This window comes from Sturnira hondurensis, unplaced genomic scaffold (genome assembly GCF_014824575.4).
Source record: "Sturnira hondurensis isolate 20B ecotype Veracruz unplaced genomic scaffold, ASM1482457v3 Scaffold0002840, whole genome shotgun sequence".
NCBI classification, from domain to species: Eukaryota; Metazoa; Chordata; class Mammalia; order Chiroptera; family Phyllostomidae; genus Sturnira; species Sturnira hondurensis.
In genome coordinates, this window is record NW_028075471.1 from 17,038,579 (window position 1) to 17,066,113 (window position 27,535).

The 27,535-nt window shown below is 34.5% G+C and overlaps 1 protein-coding gene across 1 annotated transcript in view; it reads right to left on the reverse strand.

The window, feature by feature from the left end:
- MDFIC2 (MyoD family inhibitor domain containing 2) overlaps positions 1-23,777 on the reverse strand; it is a 159,455-nt gene extending 135,678 nt beyond the window's left edge. The window contains exon 1 of the mRNA XM_037041306.1: positions 23,690-23,777. Within this exon, the coding sequence (XP_036897201.1) occupies positions 23,690-23,777 (88 nt within the window). The remainder of the gene's footprint in view (positions 1-23,689) is intronic.
- Between the last annotated feature and the right edge of the window lie 3,758 nt (positions 23,778-27,535).

Below are 27,535 nucleotides of genomic sequence, written 5' to 3' on the forward strand. Positions count from 1 at the left end.
TTCTCACACCCTGTAGAAGAATAGATTCAAAATGCATTAAAGACTTAAGCATAATACCCCACACCATAAAACTTCTTGAAGGAAACATAAGCAGTAAACTCTCTGATATTGCTCTTAGCAATATTTTCCCCCACTACATCTTCTCAGGCAAGGGAAACAACAACAAAAAATATATAAACAAAAGGAACTATATTAAACTAAATAGATTTTTCACAGAAAATGAAGCCATTAACCAAATGAAAAAACAGCCTACTGATTCAAAGAAGATACTTGAAGATATAGATATATCCAGATGAGGAGTTAATGTCAGAAACTTATAAAGAACTCCTGCAACTTAAAATAAAACAATTTAATTAAAAATTGGGCAGAGATGCCTTAACCTGACCATTGTGGCTCAGTTAGTTGAGCATCATTGAGCAAAGCAAAAGGGTAACAGTTCAGTTNCAGTCAGGCCACATGCCTGGGTTGCAGGCCAGTTCCCAGCAGGGGACTCACAAGAAGCAACCATACATTGATATTTCTCTCCTTCTCTCCTTCCCTTCCTTTCTAAAGACAAATAAATAAAATCTTTAAAAAAAATTAAAAAAAAATTGGGTAGAGATGCCTTAACCTGACCATTGTGGCTCAGTTAGTTGAGCATCATTGAGCAAAGCAAAAGGGTAACAGTTCAGTTCTTGGTCAGGTCACTTGCCTGAGTTGAGGGTTTGGTCCCGAGCCAGAACATGTAGGAGAGGCAACCAATGAACGTTTCTCTCTCACATCAATGTTTCTTACCTATTTCTCCCTCCATTTTCTTCTCTTTAAAACTGAATAAATAAAATCTTTTTTTAAAAGTGAGACCTGAGTAGACATTTCTCTAAACAGGACATACACACAGTCAGTAGATATATAAAGAGATGCCCAACATTAGTAATAATCAGAGAAATGTAAATTAACACCACAATGACATATCACTCTCACACCTCAGAATAGGTATCATCAATAAATAAACAAGTGTTGGTGAGGATGTGGAGAAAATGGAACCCTTGTACAATGTTGGTGGTATTGCAAACTGATGCAACCACTGTGGAAGTTTCTCAAAAAATTAAAAATGGAACTATGAGCTGGTGATCCTAGTGATGGAATATTATTCAGTCATAAAAAAAGAATTAAATCTTACCATTTGTGGCAGCATGGATAAACTTAGAGGGTTTTATGCTAAGTGAAATAGGTCAGAGAAGGAAAGATAAATACCATAAGATTTTACTTAAATGTGGAATCTTTAAAAAATAAAAAAATAAACAAACAAAATAGAAACCTACACATAGATCAGAGAACAAGCTAATGGTTGCCAGATGAGAAAGAGTTTGCAGGAGTTGGGTGGAAAAGGTAAAGGGATTAAGAAGCACAAGTTGGTAGTTACAAAATAGTCATGGGGATATAAGTAGGGCTTAAGGGAATATAGTCAATGATATTGTGATAACTGTATGATATCAGGTGAGTATTAGACTTAGCTTGTGATTATAATTTATATAAATGTCTAACTACTATGCTGTATACCTGAAAGTAATATAATATTGAATGTCAACTCTAATTAAAAATAAATTTTAAAAAGTTTTAAAAAGTGAACATATGTACAATGGAGTACCACTCACCCAAAAAAAGAATGAAATTTTGCCATTTGCAACAACATGAATAGATGTATAGGATATTATGCTAATGAAATAAGTCAGAGAAAGATAAATACTGTATAATTTTGCTTACCTGTGGGATCTAAAAAAGGAAATAAATAAACAAATAAAACAGAAACAAACTCCCAGAGTTTGTTTTTCAGAGAACCAACAGATAGTTGCCAGATGGAAGGAGGGTTGAAGGGCCTAGATGAAAAGGGTGAAAGGGATTAAGTACAAATTGCTAGTTACAAAAGCCGTCACGGGAATGTACAGTACAGCACAGAGGACAGAGTTAATAATACTGCAATGACTATGTATGGTGTCAGGGATGATAATTTCACTTGGCAAATTGTGTATACAGCTAATCACTATGTTGTAAATCTGAAACGAATATAACATCGTATGACAATTGTAACTGATAAGTAAATAACTTTTCAAAATCAAGTTTTATTTTATTCATTTTTAAAGATTTTATTTATTTATTTTTAGGCAGAAGGAAGGGTAGGAGAAAGGGAGAGAAATATCAGTGTGTGGTGACCTCTCACATGTCCCCAGTGGGGACCTTGCCCACAAACCAGGCATATGCTATGACTGGGAATAGAACCAGAGATCCTTTGGTTCACAGGCTGGTGCTCAATCCACTGAGTCACACAAGCCAGGACTGGAAAATAAATTAATAATTTAAAAATAAGAATATACAAAAATGTTTCATTTTGTTGACAACATAAAGCCTTATTTTTTTTCTTTTTTATTGCCCTTACTGGGGGACATTGGTTAATAAAATTATTTTATGAAACTGAATATGCCTTAATAAAAATACATGACCCATATTTTACTTTTTCCTTGTTTCCTATACATGTTCATTTTTCTTTATCTTCATGGCAATGACAAAGCTAAACTATATGTAAAAATAGAAAGAATCCTGATTTGCAAACTTCGCAGCTTCTTTGGACACCATTTAAGATTGTGTCTAATGTATGTATCAACTTGTTGGATCTGTCAATAGAATTCTTTTTTTTAATAATTTTTTCATTTAATTCTTGCTCAAGTACAGCTTTCTGTCTTATATTCCCAACCCTGCCCGCCCCCCGCCTCCCTCTAAATGTTTTTTACATCTTATAAAGCATTCAAGCCAGCAGCATTTCTACTGATGAAGAAAGCTTTTCTTCACTTTATAATATGGTGAAGATAAAATGAATGAGCTGTTTGCACCTATTACTAACCTTTAATTTCCTTTCTCCATGAACCTCCAAGTTGTAGTTGAAAACATGAGATGCTATGAATTTTAATTTAAATGCTATTCTTCATTTTCCTCCCCACATCATCAGATATTTGTCTCACTAAGATACTGAAACAAACTTTAAACATGATATTTTTCTCTCTAAAACTACTGTTTCCAGAGCCTACCAGAACATATGATAGACCTCATTTTGGTTAACCAGAGTCCAAGAAATACTCAGCTTCAATTTCTAGAACCTATTAGTTCTAACACTTCGACATTAGTTAACATACTTTCCCAAATAAGTTAACTTAAAAAAATCATTTTGTTATTTAACACATATCATGTGGAGTATACAGGTTGATTTTCTGTGTTTTCCATTGAGCCAAGAGCATGATCATTTACCCAGTAGGCTGGATGCTGTGGCTGACATCTGTCTTCTTCATTCCTGTAACCAATGTTCCAGGAAGTTCTTTCCATTCTAATTTTCAACAAATGCTCAAAATTTCTCCTCTCATTCACAATGTCATCCTTTCAAGTCTCACTTCAGCTATGGCAACCCCCCTACCTATATTCCACCAACTCACTTTATCTCCTCTCCAATCCATACTAGTCAGAGTGCTCTTTTAAAAGGCATATCCTAATGGTGGCCTCTTTGTGCTTAATACCATTTAGTATTTTTTCCCACTGCCTTTGGAGTAACTTCATTCACAGGAAGTTAGTACTCTGTGATCTGCCTCTCTGATCTAGTCCATTGCCAGGATCTGGTCCAATACCTCCCAGTGTATTATAGCTGTACCAATGTTTGTTGGTGGTATCAGGGTTCATGGTATTTCTTATCAAAAGTTTCTTCTAAAGTGATAGAAACATATTTCTCTCCAACCCTGCTTACTTTAAAAAGGAGAACAAACTAAATTTATATTTAATCACAATTTTCTGCTTGTTGAATTTAATACTGGGGAATTTTAATAATTGTACAAATTGTTTTGCTTGGCTTTGGGTAATTAGTCACTATAAAATAAGTCCTTGTAAAAACAAATCAAAATAAGCAAAGAGCCTACCTGTTTACTTAAGCATGCTAGCATAAGTTGAAGTGGAAGTTGTAAGACAATTGCTGCTGCAGAGCACAAAGAGACTGGATGTTTTAGTGAAACTTAACAGCTTAGATATTTGAGCCACTACAAAGCTGTAATTAGACTATACTTGTGTTTGTCTCCAAAGTTATTTATTTATCAACCAAAGAACATTTGTGCAAAACCAAAGGACATGAAAAACAATATGGGGGCATGTTTGGAGTGGGGAGAAGATGGGACTGGGTGAGGGAGGAGAAGAGGAAAAAAGTGGGAACGACTGTAACAGCTTAAACAATAATAATCAATCAATTAATTATTTAATTAATTAAAAACAAGTCATTTATTTAGTTTATCTTATTACTGATGTCAAATTCATATAATCTCTATAGTTTCAATTGGTTAGACCGAAATATGAATGCTTACTATTCCATATGTCTGGATTCCTTTTGCAGCAATAAGTGTATTGTGTAATCAGAAGTTTCTGAGTTGCATTAAATTTCTTCTTGGGGGGTAGAAAAATATTTAACTTAGTTTCTTAAACTCCTTCCTTAAACATTTTTTATTATTTTTCTTTTAAATGGTAGATGTTAGAAAATCAGGTAAATTGTAAAGCATCAGTTGATAACCTAAAATAGTTTTACAATTTTTCATTAAAATATTATTATAAACTCATTGAATTCTGAGTATAACCAAAGCAGAGTATAACCAAATTTAATTCATGATTGAAAAATAGAGTGGATGTAATATTGATAGTGACTACCTGAAAGACATTGTTTGTTTCTAGCTTAAATAAAGCTTTTATAGAGTGTCTTATTCTTTGCTAAATCCTACTGCTTAAAAATTTAAAGGGACAAATTTTTTAAAATTCTAGATATAACAAAGATAATCAAGGTCACATCTAAGTTTGATGGTGGGGTGATACTTGCTGAATACTAAAAAGCAGGGCTATATGTAATACAATTTTTTTTTGCCAGAGAGATGGTATGATCAGATAGAAATATCTGAAAGTTAAAGTTAGATTTGTCATCCAAATACCCTTAGGTTTGCAGGGGTTTGATCTGTTTATTAGCCATGCAAAAATATGTTGCCATTTCTTAATCTGATCATAGTTTACTCTGCCACTAGAATTATTCTCCTCTTCACTCACTTTGATATGCTTTATTTTCAAGTACTTGTTTCACAAAAATCAGCAAACAAAATAATATTTTTACTTCCCTTCTTTATCAGCCTTATTTTTGTTTAGTTAGCCCACTTCTATGGAAAGATATTAAAATGATTAATCCTTATAACTTACTCTGTCTTAAATGACTGAATATTATAGAAGCTGAACTTCAAATTTTATCTTTTAAATATGAATATAGTAATATTACAAAGTTGTAATTCATTTGATCACTACATTCTATGGATAAATTGGCTTCTGAATCTTCCTCTTTCCCACTCAAATCACCATGGCTGCACTGAATATACTGTTTAGAAGATCCAACTAAATGAATAACAGGTTTAAAGAGGCATCATCCGCATGACTTCCCCAAATTTTATCAGCCTCCTTTAACTGTCAAAATCAGTGCAGAGTAAGGGTTGTTGGTTATTTACCTTCAAGTGCATTTCAAAGCAGAGTCTGTGATTGAAAAGCCCTGGATTACGGATCAGAACACCTGACATACAACCTGGTCCTTGTGTATTGGAACAAATTATTTAAACTCCTCTGACCTCTATTTTCTTCATTTGTAGAACAAGCAGAGTAGGACTTTCTGCACATGACTATTATGAAAACAAACTGAAGCTGATGTGCAACACATTGTAAACTGTTGCCTGAAAGCTAAGGTAAGGTATGAGAACTCCAACTTGGTGCTTTTTCTTAGTCTGCTTGTAAGAAATTCCTATAGATTTTGTAGTGCATTCCTCTGAGGTTTAAAAGCAAAATATTTGGAACAATCTGAATATTCAAGAATGGGGAATGGGCTACTTATATTTTATTACTTTAATAGTGGAATACTATGTGTATAACAGTTGAAATGATGCTATTAATCTATGTTTATTAACCAGAAAAGATATTTGCATTCACTTATGGGTAAGAAAAACACATTTTTAAATATATTGCATAAACAAGGCTGGGAATATAAGACAGAAAACTGTACTTGAACAATAATTAAAAAAATAAAATAATAAAACAAACAAACAAAAATTTGTAAATTATGTGTGTGTGTATATAGATACCCCCCCACACATTGATACACAAGTATGAGACATATAAGAAAAAATGTATGGTAGCTATCTTTGGGTGAGGGGATTTGGAGTAATTTTTTCCATCTGAATTTTTAAAATTTTTCTAAAGTAAACAAATTACTTACATAAGGATACATACATACAATTTCTGTTTCAGTCCAGTCACTTTCTTTAATCTATGGCAACTCTTTCTCTCTCTTACCCTTTCATACCCAGTCCATGGTCAAGGCCTTGGGATCAGCACTATTTTGAGTGCCAGCTTCTGTTTCCATTGGCTTGGCAACCATTATCCCAACCATTATCCCTTCTTATCTGTGGATGCTTTTAACTAGTCACTCTTTTTCCATCCTTCCCTTCTATTTTACCTCTATCTTCATAAAGATTCTCAAATTGGAAATGTGTACTAGAACAGAGGTGATTCGTCTGTCTACATTCCCACCTAACCCTGGATGTATTTAGTTGCTTTCTTTTGTCTTAGAACATTCAGCTGATGCCCTTCAGCCTAGTATGAAAAGCCACTTATAGTATAGCCAAAATTTATTTCTTACTCTCTGACTTCCAAGCCAAATATAACTACTGTTCTCTGAACACCCCAGACTTCTCTGTTTCCACTTCAGACCATCAAATTTTACCAGTTCATGATGTTACTGCCTATTGAAATTCTAATCATGATTTATAGCCCAACTATATTCCCAATTTTTTGAATTGTAAATGTGCTCTTTCCTACCTTTGGATTTCAGATCATCCTCAATTTATTTATTTATTTATTTATTTATTTATTTATTCACTTAGTTATATAATTTTTGAGCATCTATCAACTCAGGGGCTATTTGGATACTCAAAAAAATATGGAGGTAACAAGCCAAATACATCCATACCCTTAAGCAATTAACAATCTAATACTCAATATTCCTCCTCCTTAAACCTACTGACTTAAAATAAACTTTCCTTAACTACCACCTCCTCCTGCAACAACACACATATATTGATTGTAGTCACCTTGAGTGTTATGTGTAATTATCTTGTTGAAACTATGTTATCTTACAAATAGGAGACAGTCAATAAATATATTGTGTGAAGGCCAGAGAGAAGGATAGAATCAAATATTATGTTCCAGAAACAGAGTTACATATAAAATCTATGTATTTTGCATATGTATTTTTAAACCGTGGGACTTTTTTCTATTTACTGTTTTTAAAAATTAAAATGGATTACTAATTAGCATTGTTAACTCGGTTCCTATAATTCTCCAAAATTATAGGAACAAGTTACTTCTGCTCATTATATCCAGGAGCAACCAAAATAAGACTATTTCCTTAGGTAAAACTGAAACAAAGAGTACATTTTGTTATTAGATAACATGTTATAGAACTCAGACCTGATAATTTCACCTGGAATTTGAAGGCCTGAGAGTGGCTTCCTAATTAATGGGCATTGACCTACAGAATTTAGAGATTTAAAATTATACTGAATTTGAACACACCAGTGCATTACTGACCTATAAATACACTGTGTCTCCAATTTGTATTACTTTTTGTTTGTCTTTAGTGCATTTTTCCTCTTTATTAAATAGATTAGCCACTTAAAACTTTTCCTTGAAAAAGTGAAGCCCCGTACTATCTATTAAGTATCTCTATCCTTTTATGGTAATGTTTTCCTCATTTTAAAATGAGTATATTCATTGTTTTTCTATTTTAAATAAAAAGACTGATTAATAAATAAAGAATATGTATTAAAAAGGTCTTTTAAGATATGTAAAAAAACTGAGTTAATATTTTTAAATGAATCCTACTGTTTTCAACTGACTCTTCAGAATAGTAGTTTTAGCCCAAATCTGCTAAATTAAAAACAAAACAAATCAAAAGGCTCTGTTTTAATCTTAAAAGAAATATGCATCTATCTAAGAAATTGGGTATACCCATATGGCTCGGTGTGTAAGATTTGATACTGAAAACAACTCCATCCAAATTGGTTGTGCACATTCTACTATATTTCGAATGTATCTTAAGAGCTTGCTTTTGTCTGAATCATATGGCAAAGCAGATATGCTGCTGTTACTTTGTTTCCCCAACTGAATTATAAGATCCTTGGTCATGTGAATCATAGTATATCATTTGTCTAAGTCTGTGCCCTTATGAGAAATCCAAACATTTGTTGATTTGGTTTACTTATTTTATATTATTTTGTAAAACAAATGCTTTCTGTGTTATGAATGGTTTGCCGTATCAAACTGAATTTTATATATTAGTCTAAGAAATTAGTTTTAAGACATGTATACAGTGGAATATTTTCTTTTTTATTAATTGTGGTCTGTATATAATGTGTTGTGTACTTTTATTCTCCTGAAGGGTATCTTTATATACTTATATACAATTTTGGGGGAGGAGGCTAGCAAGCATATTTTATTTGAATCTTATTAACATTCAAATCTGAAATATTTTAATTGGAAGTTAAAGAATTACAGCTAGTCCAGTGGTTTATATAACACATAAGATATGCAAACCACTTTCTTTTTTTTTTAATTTAATTCTTGTTCAAGTACATTTTCTGTCTTATATTCCCAGCCCTGCCCCCACCCAGTGCTCCCCACCTCCCTCCCATTTCCACCCCCCACCTTAGTTATTGTCCATGTGTCCTTAATACTTGTTCATGTTTATATTTTTATGAAAACTACATTCAAGATGTTTTAGTATTGACATATATATTTTGGTAATTCTAGTAGAAATTTGATTTTCTATCTATAAGACTGAATATTCTAAATATAAAACAAAATAAAATTGGTACATGAAAGGAGAGCAAAAATGTACATTTTCCTCTTTCCTTGTTTATTGTTTGAGATTATTAAAGCATCTTCCTTACCTTCAGTGACGTAGCAATTTCTTTTAGAATCTATGTTGGTATGAAAATTCAACTCAAGAATTTTCCTGATGTCTTATTTAATACTATACCACCTCTGTAAGTTTTCCTATCTATTTTTTCTTAAAGTTATACTCTGGCAACACTACTGTCATTGCCCTTGATTTTTGTCTTTGTTGCACATTTACTTTTCCACAGGTTGAAATAATGGCTAAAATGGTTGAAATGATTTATGCCTGAAGAGTGATATCTTCATTTGCTCTGTTCACATTTCTTTTTTTAACTAATGGTCTGGTGAACACCTAGTATAGGTGCATTTTATTAGAGAGCATTTCCTCTAAACGCTGTTTCTAAGCTGAAAGAAATGGGCTATAATCATATAAAAATAAAGTGTCTCTTTGTAGAATTTACAAGAAATGCGATGTTCTTATTCCTGATGCATAGAACATAAAGGACTTTTTTTCTCACTATAAGATTGCTCTTTATACTAACGTTGGTTAAGTGTATCACATCAACAATTATTGTGACTTATAGGAAAATGAGTGTGTCTACTGAAAAACTAAATTAAAAACTGGAAACCTCTTGAAGTTTCCAGTTCTCTATAGTTTTCTTCTTCCTGTTGAGACAGGAGAGACTGGTTCTCAGTCTTTACAGATTGCTTCACTGTAAGTCCATAAAATTCCATTAATAATGGTGAGCTAAGACCATTCCTGATTTGATGTAGTGCCCTATCATCATTGAAAGAGAGTATTTAAATCTGCTCTTTAACAACTTGTAGGTACTTTGTACTGATTAATTCATCCGGTCATAGTGTCAGGCTGACATGGCATCTTCTAAGACTTCCATTCCATTGGGATCAACATCAATTTATAAGAAATGAACTTACTATTTTATAGCCTTACTTGTCAGCTATAGGCTATGCCACTGAAATTTAATTTGTTGACCTACAGAACACAGAAAATCTTATATTTCACTGAATTTTCTAAACATAAAGTAAGGTTATCAGAGAATCATAATGATTCTGACATTTGACCTTCAATAAAAGGGCAATACATTTAACCTAAGTACTCTCCTTCCAGAAATGTTCAGCACTCCATCAACAGCACATGTCACATTCTTAGGGAAATATCCCTTAAAGGGAAAAGCACTGAAGACTGGGTCATGGGTATTGACTTTTAGAGTAGACATTATTTGCGGGCCACACAGCAGCTCTTCTCTCTGCTTTCTGGTGTTAGAAACTTGAATTCCCTCTAAAGAAGCACCTCACATTCATTATGAAGCCTGGTGGTACTATCAGTTAAGGTTCCCTGCCCTGTCTATTAAGCTTTTTTTCTTTGAGGTTTGGAGTCTTGACTATAGTGGATGAGAGGACAGAAAAAATACATGGAGCTAATTTGTTGTAGGGTTGGTGACCTGAATATATTTGTTGTCTTACTATTTAGAGCTCCAGAGCTAGATTAGTTTCTGTCCCTTATGTCCCTGGATTTTTCTTCTTGACTTTTAGAAATAGTTAATACTTGAATTTATAGTCTGATTTAAAAAAAATCGCTTCCACCAATGTGAATGGACCTCATCAATCTGCTAGGGGCTAAATAGAGCAAAAGCTGGAGGAAGGACAAATTTGCTCCCTCCACTTGAGCTAAGACACACATGTTTTCCTGCACTTAGACATTACACTCCTGCTTATTTGAATGTCTTACTTACAGCAAAATTTATGCCATTGGCTCTCAGCACTTGGGGCTTAAACTGGAATTAGACCACTGGCTTTCTTCAGCCTCCAGCTTGTACACAGTTTATTGTGGGACTTTGCAGCCTCCATAAATATCTGAGCTATTCACTCATAATAAATCTATAACCTTTCTATCTATAACCTTTCTATCTATAATCTATCTATCTATAATCTATCTATCTATCTATCTATCTATTCTATCTATCAACCAATCTATCTATCATCTATCCATCGATTGATTCTGTTCCTAAGAACCTAATACAAACTATTAAAGTTTTATATTATAGTAATTAAAATTTGATAGTAACGTTATCCTTTGATATTCCTTAACCTTCTGTTCTTTTGAGAATAAGCTGTAGTGGAATATATTTTACTACAGTGTAAAATATAGATTAAGTAGGCATTTCCAGGCTAAAGAGTTTATTAGAATCCAAAGTGCTGACCTAGGTCTATGAAAGGTTCTTGGCTCTATTCCAGGGCAAACTCCTCACATCTTTGAATGCCAACCCTCATTTGGGTCAAGATGCTTTAGCCACTCTTGTTTTCATTCACTTTTTGAAATATGATATGCTTCCTGCCTCATTCCTTCTATTTGAAATTTTATTTCATTGCCTTTACTCTCTCAATCAACAAAGGTCCTCTCGATCTTCAGGACTAAGCAAAATCTCAAGCAGGTATTCCCTTTCAGCAACTGATCTCATATGTCCTATTGCTTGGTTGATAATGTTCATTTAGGATGCCTCATAGACATTTCGCACTTAAGGTGGTGACTCACCCAAATCTGATAATTTCATCTCCAGTGTGTTTTTCCTATTCTCTAGTCAGCATCGCCATCATGCAGTGCCTCCCTCCTTTCCTTCTTTCCCATTTAGTCATTCTGAATTCTGAGCCACATTATCCTTGTACAAGCTCTTCTTCCTGTTGGAATGTCCTTACGGGATTTTTGCACAGCTGGCTTCTTCCCATGATTTAAGTCTCAACACAAATCTCTCCCTCCCCACATAAATCTCTACCACATCATCTCATTTCAAAGCACAGACAACTACTCTTATAAAAGTATCTTGTTCTTATACTTGTTTTACTTACTTATATGATTTGCAAAGTCATGTTCTTCCACCTAATTTCTCTTTTCAACTATGTTTAAACACAAAGCAACATTTATTTGGCTGTTAGTTTTTCCTCACCTGTTCTAGTTATTGGTAACACATTTTCACAAGTTAAGGAAGATTAATGAAGTAAGAGCTAATTATCCTGTTTCTTGTTTATACACACTAACAGGAATCTCAAAATATGCTATTTGTGAAAATTAACTATTTAAAATAAGCATTAGTGTAGCTTAATTTTTAAACTAGTCAGAAAAAGGAGCCCTTCTAAAAATGAGAATTATCTGAGTTGAAAGAATTAGTATGAATTAATATGCAGTCATTATAATAAACAAAGCACTTAAATACATGAGCTCCTTGACATGAGCTCCTTGAGGGTGTAAACTGGCATTTTCACTGACTGACATCTTTGTTTCTTTGTCTAACATGTTGTGTGTCAGTTCAAGAGGAGTCCATTCAAATGGTTGCTTAGTTGAATAAAATACATATTTTGAAATTGTTTTAATGTTTATAATCTGAAATTATGTTTGAGCAAACGAAGGACTTTTTGTTTACTTAGAATTTTTAAAAATCCAATGAATTTATGAATGTCAATAAAGATTCTCACTTTTTCTATCTCACTTGCAAACAAACAATGACCAAAAATGAGATGTGATTCTTGTATTATAGATTAGAAGTTTTATATTTTATTAAGAAGAAAATTTTTGTAACATGACATGACATTTGGGGACTCTAGGCTGTTTTCCAGTATCATGAAAAATCAGGTCCTCATATTTATTAATTCTAATTAAATATTAAACGAGTATTCAAGAAGCATTGGTGACCCAACTTTGCTACATTAATACTGAATAAGTTTAGGGGTATTTCCTCCAAAATGTATTTAAATAACAGTTTTTAAATCATCAAACACTGTACTCACCATATGACTGCTTATACTTAGTGAAAAATGACTGCACAATTCTCAACATCCAAGCTTTTCTATTTCTGGCATTTTTGGAAGGTGAGAGAACACGTGTTCATTGCCCCATTCTCCTTTTAAAAAAAAAACAAAACATCTCTTCCCTAAGTATGAATTTTCCAATTAGGCCCACCAAATTCAGTAGTTATTGAACAGAGTCAACACCTGATGAGGTGATTAAAAAACATTGATGGCACGCTTGTGCTGTAACAACGGTTATTTTACTTTACCCTCTGTGTATTATAACCATAAGAGAATGCTTCACTGAAACAACAACAGGTAATTATAGAATGAATGGTTTAATTTCAGTGGTTTTATCGTCACATTTTTAAAAATTAGACAACTGAATTGACTTTGCCTACACATATAAACATGTGCATATATGTGTATATATATATATGTGTGTGTGAGTGCATATATGCATGCCAAAGAAGCAATTTTTATGGAAAACTGGTTTGGGGCAGTTGTAATAGGTTTTGTTTAGGTATATGAGCTTTTAGAACAGAAGTTACAAACTGGTAGCCTGTGGACTGAAATAGTCACAGAACCTGGTTTTATTTGTTTCATATTGTGCTTTACTATTGTTGTTATTACTTAACCTTATTAGATTTCACGTGGAAATTCAGATCTTCAGCTTCTCCTGAAAAATTAGGAGGCACTGTAAGAAATTGTGTGCAGTTCAAACACTAGTGATGCTACAATTTTAAACTGCAAATGGCAACAATTTAAAGGCTCCCATCCCCTGGCCCTGATGTTTCTCTTCCGTATCAAATGGTGTAAGCCTTAAGCACTGAAATCCATACCCAGAGCGTTCCCTGGCTAATGGAGTATTACATGCCATTTTATTCCACCTGTAATTTCTCTCCAATTTCTCTGTTATATCAATTTTTCCTTCATAAAGTTTTTCACATTTGGGCCTATTTTATTCTATTCCTTGTTATGGTTTTAACCCAGGTCATTTTTTTCTCACTTCAGTGCCACTGGATATGTCTCTGACTTAGCTATCACACCACTCCTGCCCACCTTTCCTCTGCCTCTTCCATGTCACTCTGCAAACTAGTTATAAATACATATATACCCTAATCATGCCTTAATATATTAGTCTCTGCCCTAAGTCCTAGAGTGACAATCCAGAACCTGTGTCCAACCACTTAACCTATAGTGGGATCTCAGTCTGTTTGTCCCTTTTACTCTGTGTTAAGCCATACACAAATAAATAGCCACTATGCCCATGTTCATAGCAGATACCAAAGATACCAAAGCAGGTATCTTTCTGTATCTGATGACTTTACTCCCAGCATTTTCTCCTCCTCTTCACCTATGCAAACAGATGGTAATCACCTTCAAAACCAGCTTTTCTAGACCACTTTGGTCCACAATTGCATGATATAACTCATCAGTTGCCTGGTACATATTCAAAGTCATATTTTATTCCCCTGATTGTCTTTAAACATGATTTTTCCAAGTATGATCCCTGGATTACTTACTTCTTACTAGATAATTACTTATCCTGTTCTTCAGAATTTTTTCCTGGGATCCACCTATATCCTTTTGAGTTCCTTAAGTTGAAACCTAAGAATGTGATAGATCTAATCACATTAGAATTTAAAGGCATCATGAAAAAAACAGTGATACAGGATTGCCTGATGGTTTGTAAAATAAGATTCAATTAAGTTTTCAATGAGTGCATTTCAGATCTACAGGGTGCCTCTCAAACACTATATACCCTAATTGTTGATAATAGCTCTGGGTGTGGCTTTACACAGCTTTTTGAACCATTGCTGAGGCAATCAAGCCCATGAGCCATTGGACAGAAAGTGGACAGTAATTAAAGCTTCATCTTTTAAGCAAAAGCAAGCCAATAAGGTAGTAAATTTCTAGAGTGCAGAACTGTTGCTTTTATTTTTTTAATTGTTCTCTCCCACCTTGTACCTTATCTCTAGTAACACCATGGTTAATAAATATTTAATTACAATGGGTAAGTTGGCTGAATGTTTGAAAAACATCAGTACTCAGGTTGGCAATGGTGGTGATAACTCATTGGTCATATGCTCACTGTGGGGTCAGGCACTGTGTTCAGTGTTTTACATAGATTACCCAGTAAGTGGTTTTGCTTTAACCCTAATAACTAAAGGATTGCTATGATACCCTACATTTTAACAATAGAGATTATTTAGCTTGAGTTGCAGAAGGAGGAAAGACATATTGTGATAAGAATAACAATTAATTTTGTCATTCAAGAGAAAAATTTTTGAGGAAATTTAAATCATTAACTTCATTTTAGATTGGAAGCAAGATGGCAGAGGAGTGAATGAAAGCCACACTAGCCTTCTTCCAGGATGGTTCTGGAATTACAACTAAATTGTGTGTAAATCACCTGGAATAAACAACTGAACAATAGTGAGAGAGAAAACTTATAACCTTGGACGACAAGAAAAATTAACTTCAGCATAAACTGTTTGGTAAGGGGCGTGGTAGAGATCCCAGAGGGCTATCTGTGTATCCATAGGTGGCAGTGCTGGATGGGTAATTAAGAAGCTGGTTGGATTTCCCTGAGAAGGATGAGGTCTAAACCCTAAGCTGGGATCCCCTGCCTAGAACATTGGAGCCCTGAAAAGTACACAGAAAACAACTGGTGACAAAAAGCAGCAGAAAGAGTCTCCACCAGAGATGGCCACTGAATACACAAACAGCCATTTTAAGGGCCAATGCACAAACTTTTATTTGTAGACATTTACCTGGGGCTCCAGCACAGGGGTGGTCAGAGTGGGCTAGAGATACCTGAGGAGAGACTGGGGACAGAAACTTTGGGGAGAAAGCTGAGAGGGTAGCCACAGGAATTTTGGTGCTGAGTCATTACACCTATGACAGCAGCCATCCTGATCAGACAGACCACTCTCCTTCAAGCAGCAGCAGCCTGATGGAAAACAACAGCCCTGCCCCCAGGAGAGACTCTGCCCCACCCTATACGGCTTAAGTGTCACTGCTGAGTGCAGAGTGACTAGATTAACAACTGAAGGAAACAACTATACATAGCAGATCTCCACCGCTATCAGAGCAGGCTGCCTAAGGTCAGATGGGGTCAACATCTGACATCACCAGAGAAGGATCCAGAAAGAAAAAACAGTGGTAAATTCTAGAGACTACCTAGACAAAATCCACTGTAGTCTTCTCCATGATTAGTGATATTTTCTATCCTCCATAGCTTTCTAACATTCATTTCTCACCTAGCAAGTCTGTGCCTATTAAGTCACTAGAATTTATACTACAGTTCATTTATCTCCATTCTTGTAATGGTCTTAATCTCTTTGTACCCTTATTATACTGGTTCATCTGCTGTTAGTAGGATTGTGGGGGAGGGGTATATTTTTGTGGATGCTGGTTTCTTCCCTGGGCTTTGTAGTTTTGTACTGGTAGCGCCTGTGTAACAGCACACAAGGCCTGGTGGGTAGAGTGATAGTCAACCAGATGGAGGGAAAGACTCACCAAAGAGTGATCATATAACAATCAAAACACAATTACACCTAGAGAGACAACATAAATAGCATAAAGGCCATCCCAAGAGCATCAAGTCCAGGAGATCAAGGAGACTGCACCACCGGATCTCAAGGGCTCCTAACATAGAACTTCACACCACAAACTCAGGAAGTCGAAACAGATCAAGTTAAGCAGCAGAGACAAACAAGAAGAGTCTCACAAACAATAGAAAGACAGAGAAACAAACCCCCCCAAAAGGAAAAGAGGAACCCTCATAAATAATGCTAAATGAAAGAGAGGCAAGTCAACTATCAGACATTGAGTTCAAAACAATGGTTGTAAGGAAGCTCAATGAGCTCACAGAAAATTACAAAAACTACAGGGAGGCTACATGAAGCTTACTGAGAATTAAACCACCATGAGAAAGAACATAGAAAAGATCCAAGAGGAAATGAAGAATATAATTTCTGAATTGAAGAACAAAGTAAAAGGAATGAAAAGCAGGCTAGATGAAGCAGAATATCAAATCAGTGAGCTGCAGAACAAGGTAGAAAAAAACTCCCAGAAAGAGCAAGAAATGAATAGACTCAGAAGAATGAAGAGGTGTTAAGGGAACTAAAGGACAACATGAAATGTAATAATATCCATATAATAGGGATACCAGAAGGAGAAGAAAAACAAGGGTTGGCAAATCTGTTTGAAAAACTAATGATGGAAAACTTCCCTAAATTGATGAAAGAAAAAGTCACACGAAACTAGGCAGCACAGAGAGTCCCAATCAAGAGGAACACAAAGAGGCCAACTCCAAGACACATCATAATTAAAATGGCAAAATTCCAGTATAAAGATAGAATCTAGAAGGCAGCAAGGGAGAAACAGGAAGTAGCATACAGAGAGCACTAATAAGGCTAGCAGCTGACTTCTCAACAAAAATGCTACAAGCCAGAAGGGAATGGCCAGAAATATTACAAGTAATGAAAAGCAGAGGCCCACAACTGAGACTACTTTATCAAGGAAGGCTCTCAATTATAATGGAAGGAAAAGTGAGAATTTTACCAAACAAAAGAATACACCTCCGCCAAACTGCACTGCAAGAGATAATATAGTGATTGTTTTAAGAAAAGGAAAAAAGAAAGTGAGAGAATGAAAAACACATGTACAAAGGGAATGAAATGGCAATGAATAAGTAACCATAACCAATAGTAACCATCAATATAAATGGATTAAATGCTCAATCAAAAGACATAGAGCAGCTGAATGGAAAAGAAAATATGACCCACCCTGGATTAAGTGCCAGCCAGCAAACCAAAGCATCCTTGGTTCGATTTCCAGTCAGGACACATGCCTGGGTTGTGGGCCAGGTCCACTTTAGGGGTTACACAAGACACAATCACACATTGATACTTCTTTCCTTCCCTTTCTCCCTCGTTTCCTCTCTGTCTAAAACAAACAAACAAATAAACAAACCATGACCCACACATATGCTGCCTATAAGAGACACACCTCAGAAAAAAAGACCTACACATACCAAAAATGAAGGTTTGGAAAAATATTTCAAGCAAATGGACAACAAAAACAAAAAAGCCAGGGTAGCACTACTCATATCAGACAATATAATTTGAAAAATAAGGGCCATAAAAAGAGACCCAGAAGGGCACTTCATAATACTCAAGGGAATAATCCATCAAGAAGACATAAACATTATAAACACATATGCACCCAATATAAGAGAACCCAAATATATAAAAAATTCTTGGAGGACTTCAAGAAAAAAATATAGACAGCAAGGCACATACTAGAGGATTTTAACACCCCACTGTGAAAAATGGATAGACCTTCCCAAGAAAACATCAAGGCTGCAAGGATATTGCAGCATTGAACAATACCTTAGACCAAATGGACTTAACTGATATATGTAGAATCTTTCATCCCAAAGAAACAAAGTACACATTCTTTCAAATGAACGGGGAACATTTTCAAAGATAACCACATTACACTACACAAAACAAGCCTCAACAAACCAAAAAAAAATTGAAAGAATATCAAGCATTTTCTCAGACCATAATGGCCTGAAACTAGAAACTAACCTTAAGGGAAAAGCCTCAAAAACACTCAAATTCAAGGAGATTGAATAGCATGTTATTAAACAATGAATGCATTAAGAATAAGATCAAGAAAGAAATAAAAAACAAATTTCTGGAAACAAATAAAAATCAATTCACAACAGTCTAAAACTTATGGGATACAGTAAAGGCAGTCCTGAAATGGAAGTTCATAGCAATACAGGCCTACCTAAAAAAGACAGAAACATTTCCAACAAACAACCTAACCCTACATCTACAAGGACTGGAGGAACAACAACAAAGAAAGCCCAGAGCAAATAGAAGGAAGGAAATAACCAAGATCAGAGTAGAATGATACGGCATTGAGACTAAGAGAACAGTTCTGAAGATGAGTAAATCCAGGAGCTGGTTCATTCAAAAGATAAAATCAACTAGCCTTTAAGCAGACTCATTTTAAAAAAAGAGAGAGAGAGGACCCAAATAACAAAATCAGAAATGAAAGAGGAGAGATTACAATAGATACCACAGAAATACAAAGGATTCTAAGAACTTACTATGAAAAACTACATGCCAAGAAATTTGAAAACTTAGGTGAAATGGGCAAATTTCTAGAAAAAAATATAATAATCCAAAACTGAATGAAGAAGCAGAAAGCCTGAACAGACTGATAACAGCCGATGAAATTGAAGCAGTAATAAAGAAACTCTGGGCACACAAAAGCCCTGGACTGGATGGTTTAACAGGAGAATTTTACAAAATATTTAAGGAAGAACTAACACCTATCTTTCACAGAGCATCCCCAAAAATCCAAGAAAAGGGATGACTCCAAGGCTCTTTTTATGAAGCAAGCATCGTCCTAATCCTCAAAGCAGATACACAACAAAGAAAAATTACAGACCAATATCACTGATGAAGATGGACTCTGAAATCCTGAACAAAATATTGGCCAACCACATCCAGCAACATGTTAAAAAGATTATTCACCATGATCAAGTGCAATTCATCCCTGGGATACAAGGATGGTACAATATTTGCAAAGCAATAAATGTAATATATCACATGAACAAAAGAAAAGACAAAATCCTCCATCAAATCAATAGATTCAGAAAAAGCACTTGATAAGGTACAGAACCCATTTATGACAAAACACTCAGGAAAGTGGGAGTAGAAGGAGCATACCTCAACATAATAAAGCCCATATATGAGAAAGCTACAGCCAACATCATATTCAATAGGCAAAAACTTAAAGTTTTCCCACTAAGATCAGGAACAACACAAGAATGCTTTCACCACTTCTATTCAATATAGTGTGGAAGTCATGTACATAGAAATCAGATAAGAAAATGAAATAAAAGGCATCCAAATTGGAAAGGAGGAAACAAAACTGTCATCATTTGCAGATGACATGATAGTGTAGGTATAAAATCCTGTAAACTCCACCAAAAAACTACTCAACCTAATAAGTGAATTTGGCAAAATGGCAGGACACAAAGTCAATATTCAAAAATTGAAGGCATTTTTGTATACCAACAATAAACTATCAGAAAGAGAAATCAGAAAATAAAATCCTATTTGTTATAGCAACAAGAAAAATAAAGGTCCTAGGAATAAACTAATGAAGGAGGTAAAATATCTGTACTCAGAAACTACACAAAAATAAAGAAATGAGGGAAGATTCAAATAAATGGAAGCATGTACCATGTTCATAGATTGGAAGAATTGACATCATCAAAATGTATATACTACCTAAAGCAATTTATACATTCAACACAATCCCTATTAAAATACCAATGATGTATTTCACAGATATAAAACAAACATTTCAAAATTACATATAAAATCACAAACAAACATTTTTCGAGAGAAGAATAATGTAGGAGGGATCACAATGCCTGATATCAAACTGTATTACAAAGCCACAATAATCAAAACATTTTGGTGTTGGCATAAGAACAGATACATAGGTCAATGTAACAGAATAGAGAGCCCAGAAATAAACTCAGGACTCTATGATCAATTAAAATTTGACAAAGTGGTCAGGAACATAAGGTGGAGTAAAAATAGCTTCTTCAACAAATGGTTTTGGAAGACCGAGACAGCAACATGCAAAAAAATGAAACTCGACCACCAAGTTACACCATACACAAAAATAAACTCAAGATGGATAAAAGACTTAAGGATAAGTAACAACTCCATCAAAGTCCTAGAGGAGAACATAGAAAGGAAAATTTCAGATATTCCACAGAGCAATATTTTCACCGATATATCTCCTAAAGTAAGGGACATAAAAGGAAGAATAAACGAATGTGACTTCACCAAAATATAAAGCTTCTGTAGATTAAAGAAAACATCAGCAAAATGAAAGGGGAACCAGTCACATGGGAAAATATATTTCCCAATGATACCTCAGACAAGGGTTTGATCTCTAAAATATATAAAGAACTCACATGATTCCACTCCAGGAAGACAAACAATCCAATTTAAAAATGGGCAAAGGACCTAAACAGACACTTCTGTAAGACGGACACACAGAGGACCCAGAGACATATGAAAATATGCTCAGTGTCACTGGCCATCAGAGAGATGCAAATTAAAACAACAGTAGATACCAGTTCACACTGGTCAGAATGGCTACCATAAAGAAATCAAGAAACAACTAGTGCTGGTGAGGTTGTGGAGAAAAGGGAACCCTAGCACACTGTTGGTAGAAATTCAGACTGGTATAGCCATTGTGGAAAACATTATGGAATTTCCTCAGAAAACTAAAAATGGAAATGTCTTTTGACCCAGCTATTCCATTGCTTGGTGTATACCCTAAGAATTCTGAAATACAAATTCAAAAGTTCTATGCACCCCAGTGTTCACAGCAGCAGTTACTATAGCCAAGTGCTAGAAGCAACCTAAGTGCCCATTAGTAAATAAGTGGATCTATATGCTGTGGTACATTTGCACAATGGAAAACTATGCAACAGAAAGAAAGAAGGAGCTCGTACCCTTTGTGTTAGCTTGGATGTATCTGGAGAGCATTATGCTAAGTGAAAATAGCCAGGTGGTAAATGGCAAATATCATATGATCTCACCTATAAGTGGTACCTAGTCAACAAAACAAACGAGCATGCAAAATATAAACAGAGACATTGAAATTAAGAACTGACAGTAACCAGACAGGAGATGGGAGGGGATAAAGGGGGATAGGTTCTTAAGGAGGAAGCAAGGAGGATAAATGGATGAAGCCTAAGGGGGTTAGGATTAAGGGTGGAAAGTGGGGATGGCTGAGGTGGGTGGGAATGGTGGGGTGAAAATGGAGACAACTGTACTTGAAGAATAATTAAAAAAGAAAAATAACTTTGATAGAAAGATTTGATAAATTTATTTTTTAAATTTATTTAATTATTTTTCAAGTATAGTTTTCTGTCTATTATTCCCATCCCATCCCACCTGCCATGGTCCCCCCCTCCCTCCCATTTCCACTCTTCTCAGTTGTTGTCCATGTATCCTTTATATATGTTCCTCTAAATCCCTCCCCTATTAAGAGTTGATACATTTAAAATACTGATTAATAACCATTGAAGAGGTCACTGTAATCATGTTGTTTAAACTTCATTTAAACTGGCTCAATTTCCTTTTTTGAGATATTGTAAACATAATTTGAGTGTAGCTTAAAGTATCTAAATAAGATAAAGCATGTTACTTGGGAAATTAGATTTTATAGAATACAAGTAATGACTAAACTGTACTTAATGGACACAAATTTTTGAAAAAGAAAATACTTCAGTAAATGATTGACTGGTCTATTAATTTCATCACTGTTTCTATATAAGAATGGAGTAATTATAGCAAAAACAAATAATATAAGCTTCACTATAATTAGTAGTGAAGAACACATTTGTCTTCATGGATTTGGATTCACAAGAAATACAGAGGTAAATTTTTGACCCAAGTATAACTAGTATTTACTATAACAAGTATTTACTTCCACAGTGTTTTTTAAATTATTCTATTTAAAGAAGTTAGAGAATTCTCTTTTCCTGTGGCTTTCTGGGGAAAAAAGATTCTGAGAATACTTTAGGTCTATATCAAATTTTATCCTGAAATAGAATCTCTAGCAGAGATGAACTCCAACTATTAATTTTGATTACTGAAGAATGGGGTAGAGGGAATATTGTAATGAAGGTTGAAACAGGACAGGATTAAGGAGGAAAGTGGATGTAAAGGTATGTATGAAGGTGGAGGTGCTGACTTAAACACTTGAAAAACTTGTAAGCACAGATCATGCCCTGACAAGTACAGTAAACATCTTTTCTTTGAAATATTGTATAAGGTGGTGGTTAAATTCATGTGCCATGGAGTCATGCACTCCAGGATCAAATTGCAGATCTGTCACAACTCCTAATCTTAAAAATTTAGGCCATTTACTTAAACCATTTGTGGCTCTGTTTTCTCATCTGAAAATTAGAAATAACCAGTACTGCATAGGGTTGTTAATGGTGATTCAGCATAATCATCAATGAACATCATCAATGTGGTTGATGCTATTATTATTATTTTGGTGTTATAGAACTTACTTGACATATATATATTAAAGTCTCACATAAACTTATAACACAATTTTGAGAAATAGCAACTACTTAAGAGCTGTTTCTTTACCATTGAATAAATGTATCAAATAGCATAAAAGACACACCTATTTTGATAAAATATCAAGTCTGTTTAAGAAACATTAAGTTGTTTATAAAATGAAAAGATTATAAAACCAAACCTTCTAGTAAATAATTATGAGCCTGTACATATTTTCAAAAGTGCAAAAATTTGTACTCATCATAGGAGGACATATTGATTTGTGTGTATATTTCAAGCAACCATCTCACGCACGCTCTGCCTGTGGCTGACAGCATCCTCCCCTGGGAAGGTGGCTTCTCTAATTGCAGTGAATGGTGATTCTATTTGTAGACATTACTTCCTACAGCACGCCTTCCTTACTGTGATTATTATTTAAAAAAATACTTGTCCTCAAATTATTTAGTCTCCTTGACTTAAGAGAGAATTCTACAGAACAACAAGAACCACACAGATAATGTATATCTGAGTTGAAAATATATATTCTCTCACCAGCAAAATAATCTGTATCTACTGCAACATAGGGAATACAAAAAGCATTTTAATACTGCACATCCTCGAACTACCAGTTAGGCCAAGAGAACAAAAAGAAAAAAATCAGAAGTACTAATATAATTTTAATTGCCAGGCATTTTTTCACCTCCCACACTATCTCTTGCTTATAAACAAAATCACTATTTTCACACTGATTGAAAGTTGAAAGCAAGAGGACTTACCTTCTTTCAACCAAGAAACGTTATTTTTATCATTTTCAAAATGCTCAGCTGTTGTTACTTTTACCTTTTCCAGCTCAGTTTCTGACATCTAAGTGGAAACAAAATTTGTGATATAAAAAATTCATTAAGAGCCCAAATTTACGACATTGAGCTTTATATTTAGAGACTACTACCATATTATAGGAAAATGTTTTCTCTATAGTTCTGTAGTTCACTGTCTAATGTTACCTTACATTTTATCCATTTGCAGTATTTTAAAACATTAAAACTGAAAACTAAACTTTATACAATATTTCATTTCCCAGCAGTAAAGATTGCTATAAGATTTTATAATTTATTAATATAAAAGACTAACATCCACTAGCCACAGATTTGTAAAAAACATCACTTGCTGTTTTAATGTTTTTAAATAGTCTATAGAAAAGCATGTTGCAAACTGATATACAAAGGTCTAACTAATAATAAAACATAAAAGGACCTTTTCAGCAGTTTATTGTGGTGAATGAGAACCTTATGGTCTGAGGCAGGCCTGGTTGAGCTCCCTGAAGTTGAGGAGATCTATTATGCACCTTTACTCGCTGCACTTGACTTTCATTGCCTCTCTAATGAGCTAGGTTGCTGCACTTGAACCAGCACCTCATTGTACTTACCTGTGTGTTACAATAGCAGGAGGCCCAGATGGGACTGGTGAGCAGTGTGCGTTGTGCTGGGCAGCCTTCCTGGTAGCCTCTCGATGTCCAGCATTCCTCTCCCTGCCAGAAATAAGCAAAGAAGCAAATGCACTCCCTGCCTGGGTGGTGCTACATCTGTAATGCTGCCAAAAGCATCCAACTTGTGGCTGAGAGGTTTTTTTTTTTAAGGTAATATAAAGCCTGTGGTTCAAAACAATGAAAATCTTCTCCAGGCTAGCACTTATTTAAAATGACACTCCACAAAATTGGATAAAAATAATGAATCTTTTTCAAATTGACAGAGTTTCTTCAGCCCTCTTCCTTCTACACCTGCCACTCATCACTTAGGGTTAGTATTAAAAGCTGAAAAATATATCAAAATTTATACCTAGACTACTTGGGAAGAAGGGAAACCTCTAAAGCTATGTTCTCTAGAAGTTCATCCTGTAGCTAACATTTTGAAAAACCAGTTTTTCTAATAGTTTATAGTACACAAGAAAAAGATAAGAGACTGCAAGATGTTCCAAAAGGGATTTAAAATAACATTTCAAAGGGGATTTGTCATTAGATTCTCAGTCAATGCTAATACTGTGTTCAACAGAAGGTTAACAAGCAAAAGCATAACCTAATGGATAGGAATAATAATAAATAGTCCAACATCTCTAAATGTTGTCATATTTTTCGTCATAGAATATAATCTTTTGTTTTGGCCCGAAATAGTTTGCCTTTTCTGATGTATTCACCTGGACAACTGCCTGTACTCTGATTACCTTTCATTCATTTCACCTTGTTTTCCAACATTACTTTTTGTACTCTGCTCCATTTCATTGTTTTTAAAAATTACCTTGATCAAGCAATTTTCATACAAGATAACTTTCAGTTTCTCCCATTACCAATAAGATAAACTTAAGATTCCTTAGACAGCTAGGAAAACATTGAATGGTTAGATTCTATAACATGATTTTTAAACTGTGGCCAAAAGTCTTAATATTTCTCTGAGGTGCCTAACATTTTACTCTACCCTAATTGTAATGCTGCTCTTCCTTGAATTTACCTGATTCTATTACTAACATTCCAGAAATGTTTTCTCAAAATCTCATCTCTACCCCCACTGTGAAGCCTTATGGATTGCTCTCATCTGGAAATGATCATTACCTTCTCTAATCCCACTTGGGACCCCTGGTGTAAACTTTTCCATTTGGGTCTTATAGGAACCTTTCCTGTATTTCTGACAAGACTCTAAACCAGCCCCTTAGGGCTCAGCTTCTATATCCACATGCATTTTCTGCATTTTGCTCAGTGTGTGACATGATCACAAACAGATCATTAATGGTTAGATAAACAAAATCAGGATATCAAAAAGCTAGGGTGTTCTTTGTCTCAAAGTGCTGTTGGCAGGGGTCTATCAGGCAGATTTTCTCACCACTGCTGACCATATCATCTCAGATGAACTGATTTATAGTCCACTCCTGGGAGAGGTTAAACTGTAATTAACTTTGGTTTTAAGTCTTGATTTGGTAATGGAGCTTAGCACAAGTGGCTCCACTTTGGGTCTATTATCTCTTTTTTAAAGAGTGTGTGAAATTACCTGAATTTTCTACATGGAATTTTCTTTCATTTTGAAGAGCACCATTTTTTAAAATTTAGACAACTTATTTTTAATTATTTTTTCTTTTTTTCTTTTTAATTCTATTCCTGTTTTTGTTTTGCAATCATTGTCTAAGAGAGCTGTACATGTTAATAAGCATCACTCAATTTTTTCACCTCCTTCATCAATAAAGATGACAAGAACAGGCACCAAGTACCTTTTCATGAATCAATTGTGTATCATTAGTGCCTTTATTGGACATTGCAGTAAGTGTATTCTATATGAATGCCAACCTTTAATCCATTTATTCAATCACCTAGAGATGTACTTTGGCCACAAATTTTTTTAGCTGGGTGATGGATTCTGATTTAGACCGAGATTCTAGTCCTTTGAGCTGGCCTAGGACTTGGAATGGATGAGATAAACCATAGCTGATGAGAGGAAGTAAAGAGAAACCAAGTCTGGTGAACCCCAGGCAGAATAGACTGGGACAATCAATGGTCTAAAATAAAGCTCAAAATTTATGGTCCAGCCTGAGAAGTCAGGCTAGTCTGATTAGAACCCAAGAAGAATAAACACATTTTTAAAAGACAATTTTCTGTCTAAATTATGTTCATTGTATATATTNCTGGGTGATGGATTCTGATTTAGACCGAGATTCTAGTCCTTTGAGCTGGCCTAGGACTTGGAATGGATGAGATAAACCATAGCTGATGAGAGGAAGTAAAGAGAAACCAAGTCTGGTGAACCCCAGGCAGAATAGACTGGGACAATCAATGGTCTAAAATAAAGCTCAAAATTTAGGGTCCAGCCTGAGAAGTCAGGCTAGTCTGATTAGAACCCAAGAAGAATAAACACATTTTTAAAAAACAATTTGCTGTCTAAATTATGTTCATTTTATATATTTAAATAATGAAGACCCAGGGATGTGGTCTCAAGACTCAAGTTTTCTTCATAAATTCTGTTTTTGTTTTCTAAGTGAAGATAGTTTGAATATACTCTTATTTTATAACCCCATTCCTTTATTTTGACTCATACATCAATATATCTAGTTCCTAATTAAAATGTGATCCAGAGATAAAACCTCTAAAGTCGAATTATTCAAGGAAAGGCAATCTTCGCCAAGACAAGAGCTTGCAAGAACATCATATGTTTCATGTTCTCATTTCTATTAAAATAAAATCAACTTGTTAAAGCTAGAGATTTTTTAAGAAACAAATAATTATGTTATAATATTAGCCCTTTTACTATCCTCAAAATCACCACATTGTCACTTGCCATTAATTATAAAATAATGAAATTACATGTATAATGTAAGGTGATATTAATCACTGTGTGATTAAGAAGTCACCAACTCAGATTATTAGATTTGAGGACTATAATTTGTACAATCAAGCTATCTGAAGGATTAGTGAATTGGATCCAAATGGAAATGGTATAGGAAATGGAATACCACTCCTATGAAAGTATATAGTTTGATGCAGAATGAAATTACTATATTATATAGTATAGTTAATTAATTACTCTAATTATTTTTCAAATAAATGCCATCACATATTTTAAATTTAAAAGTTGTTTGGGGGATTT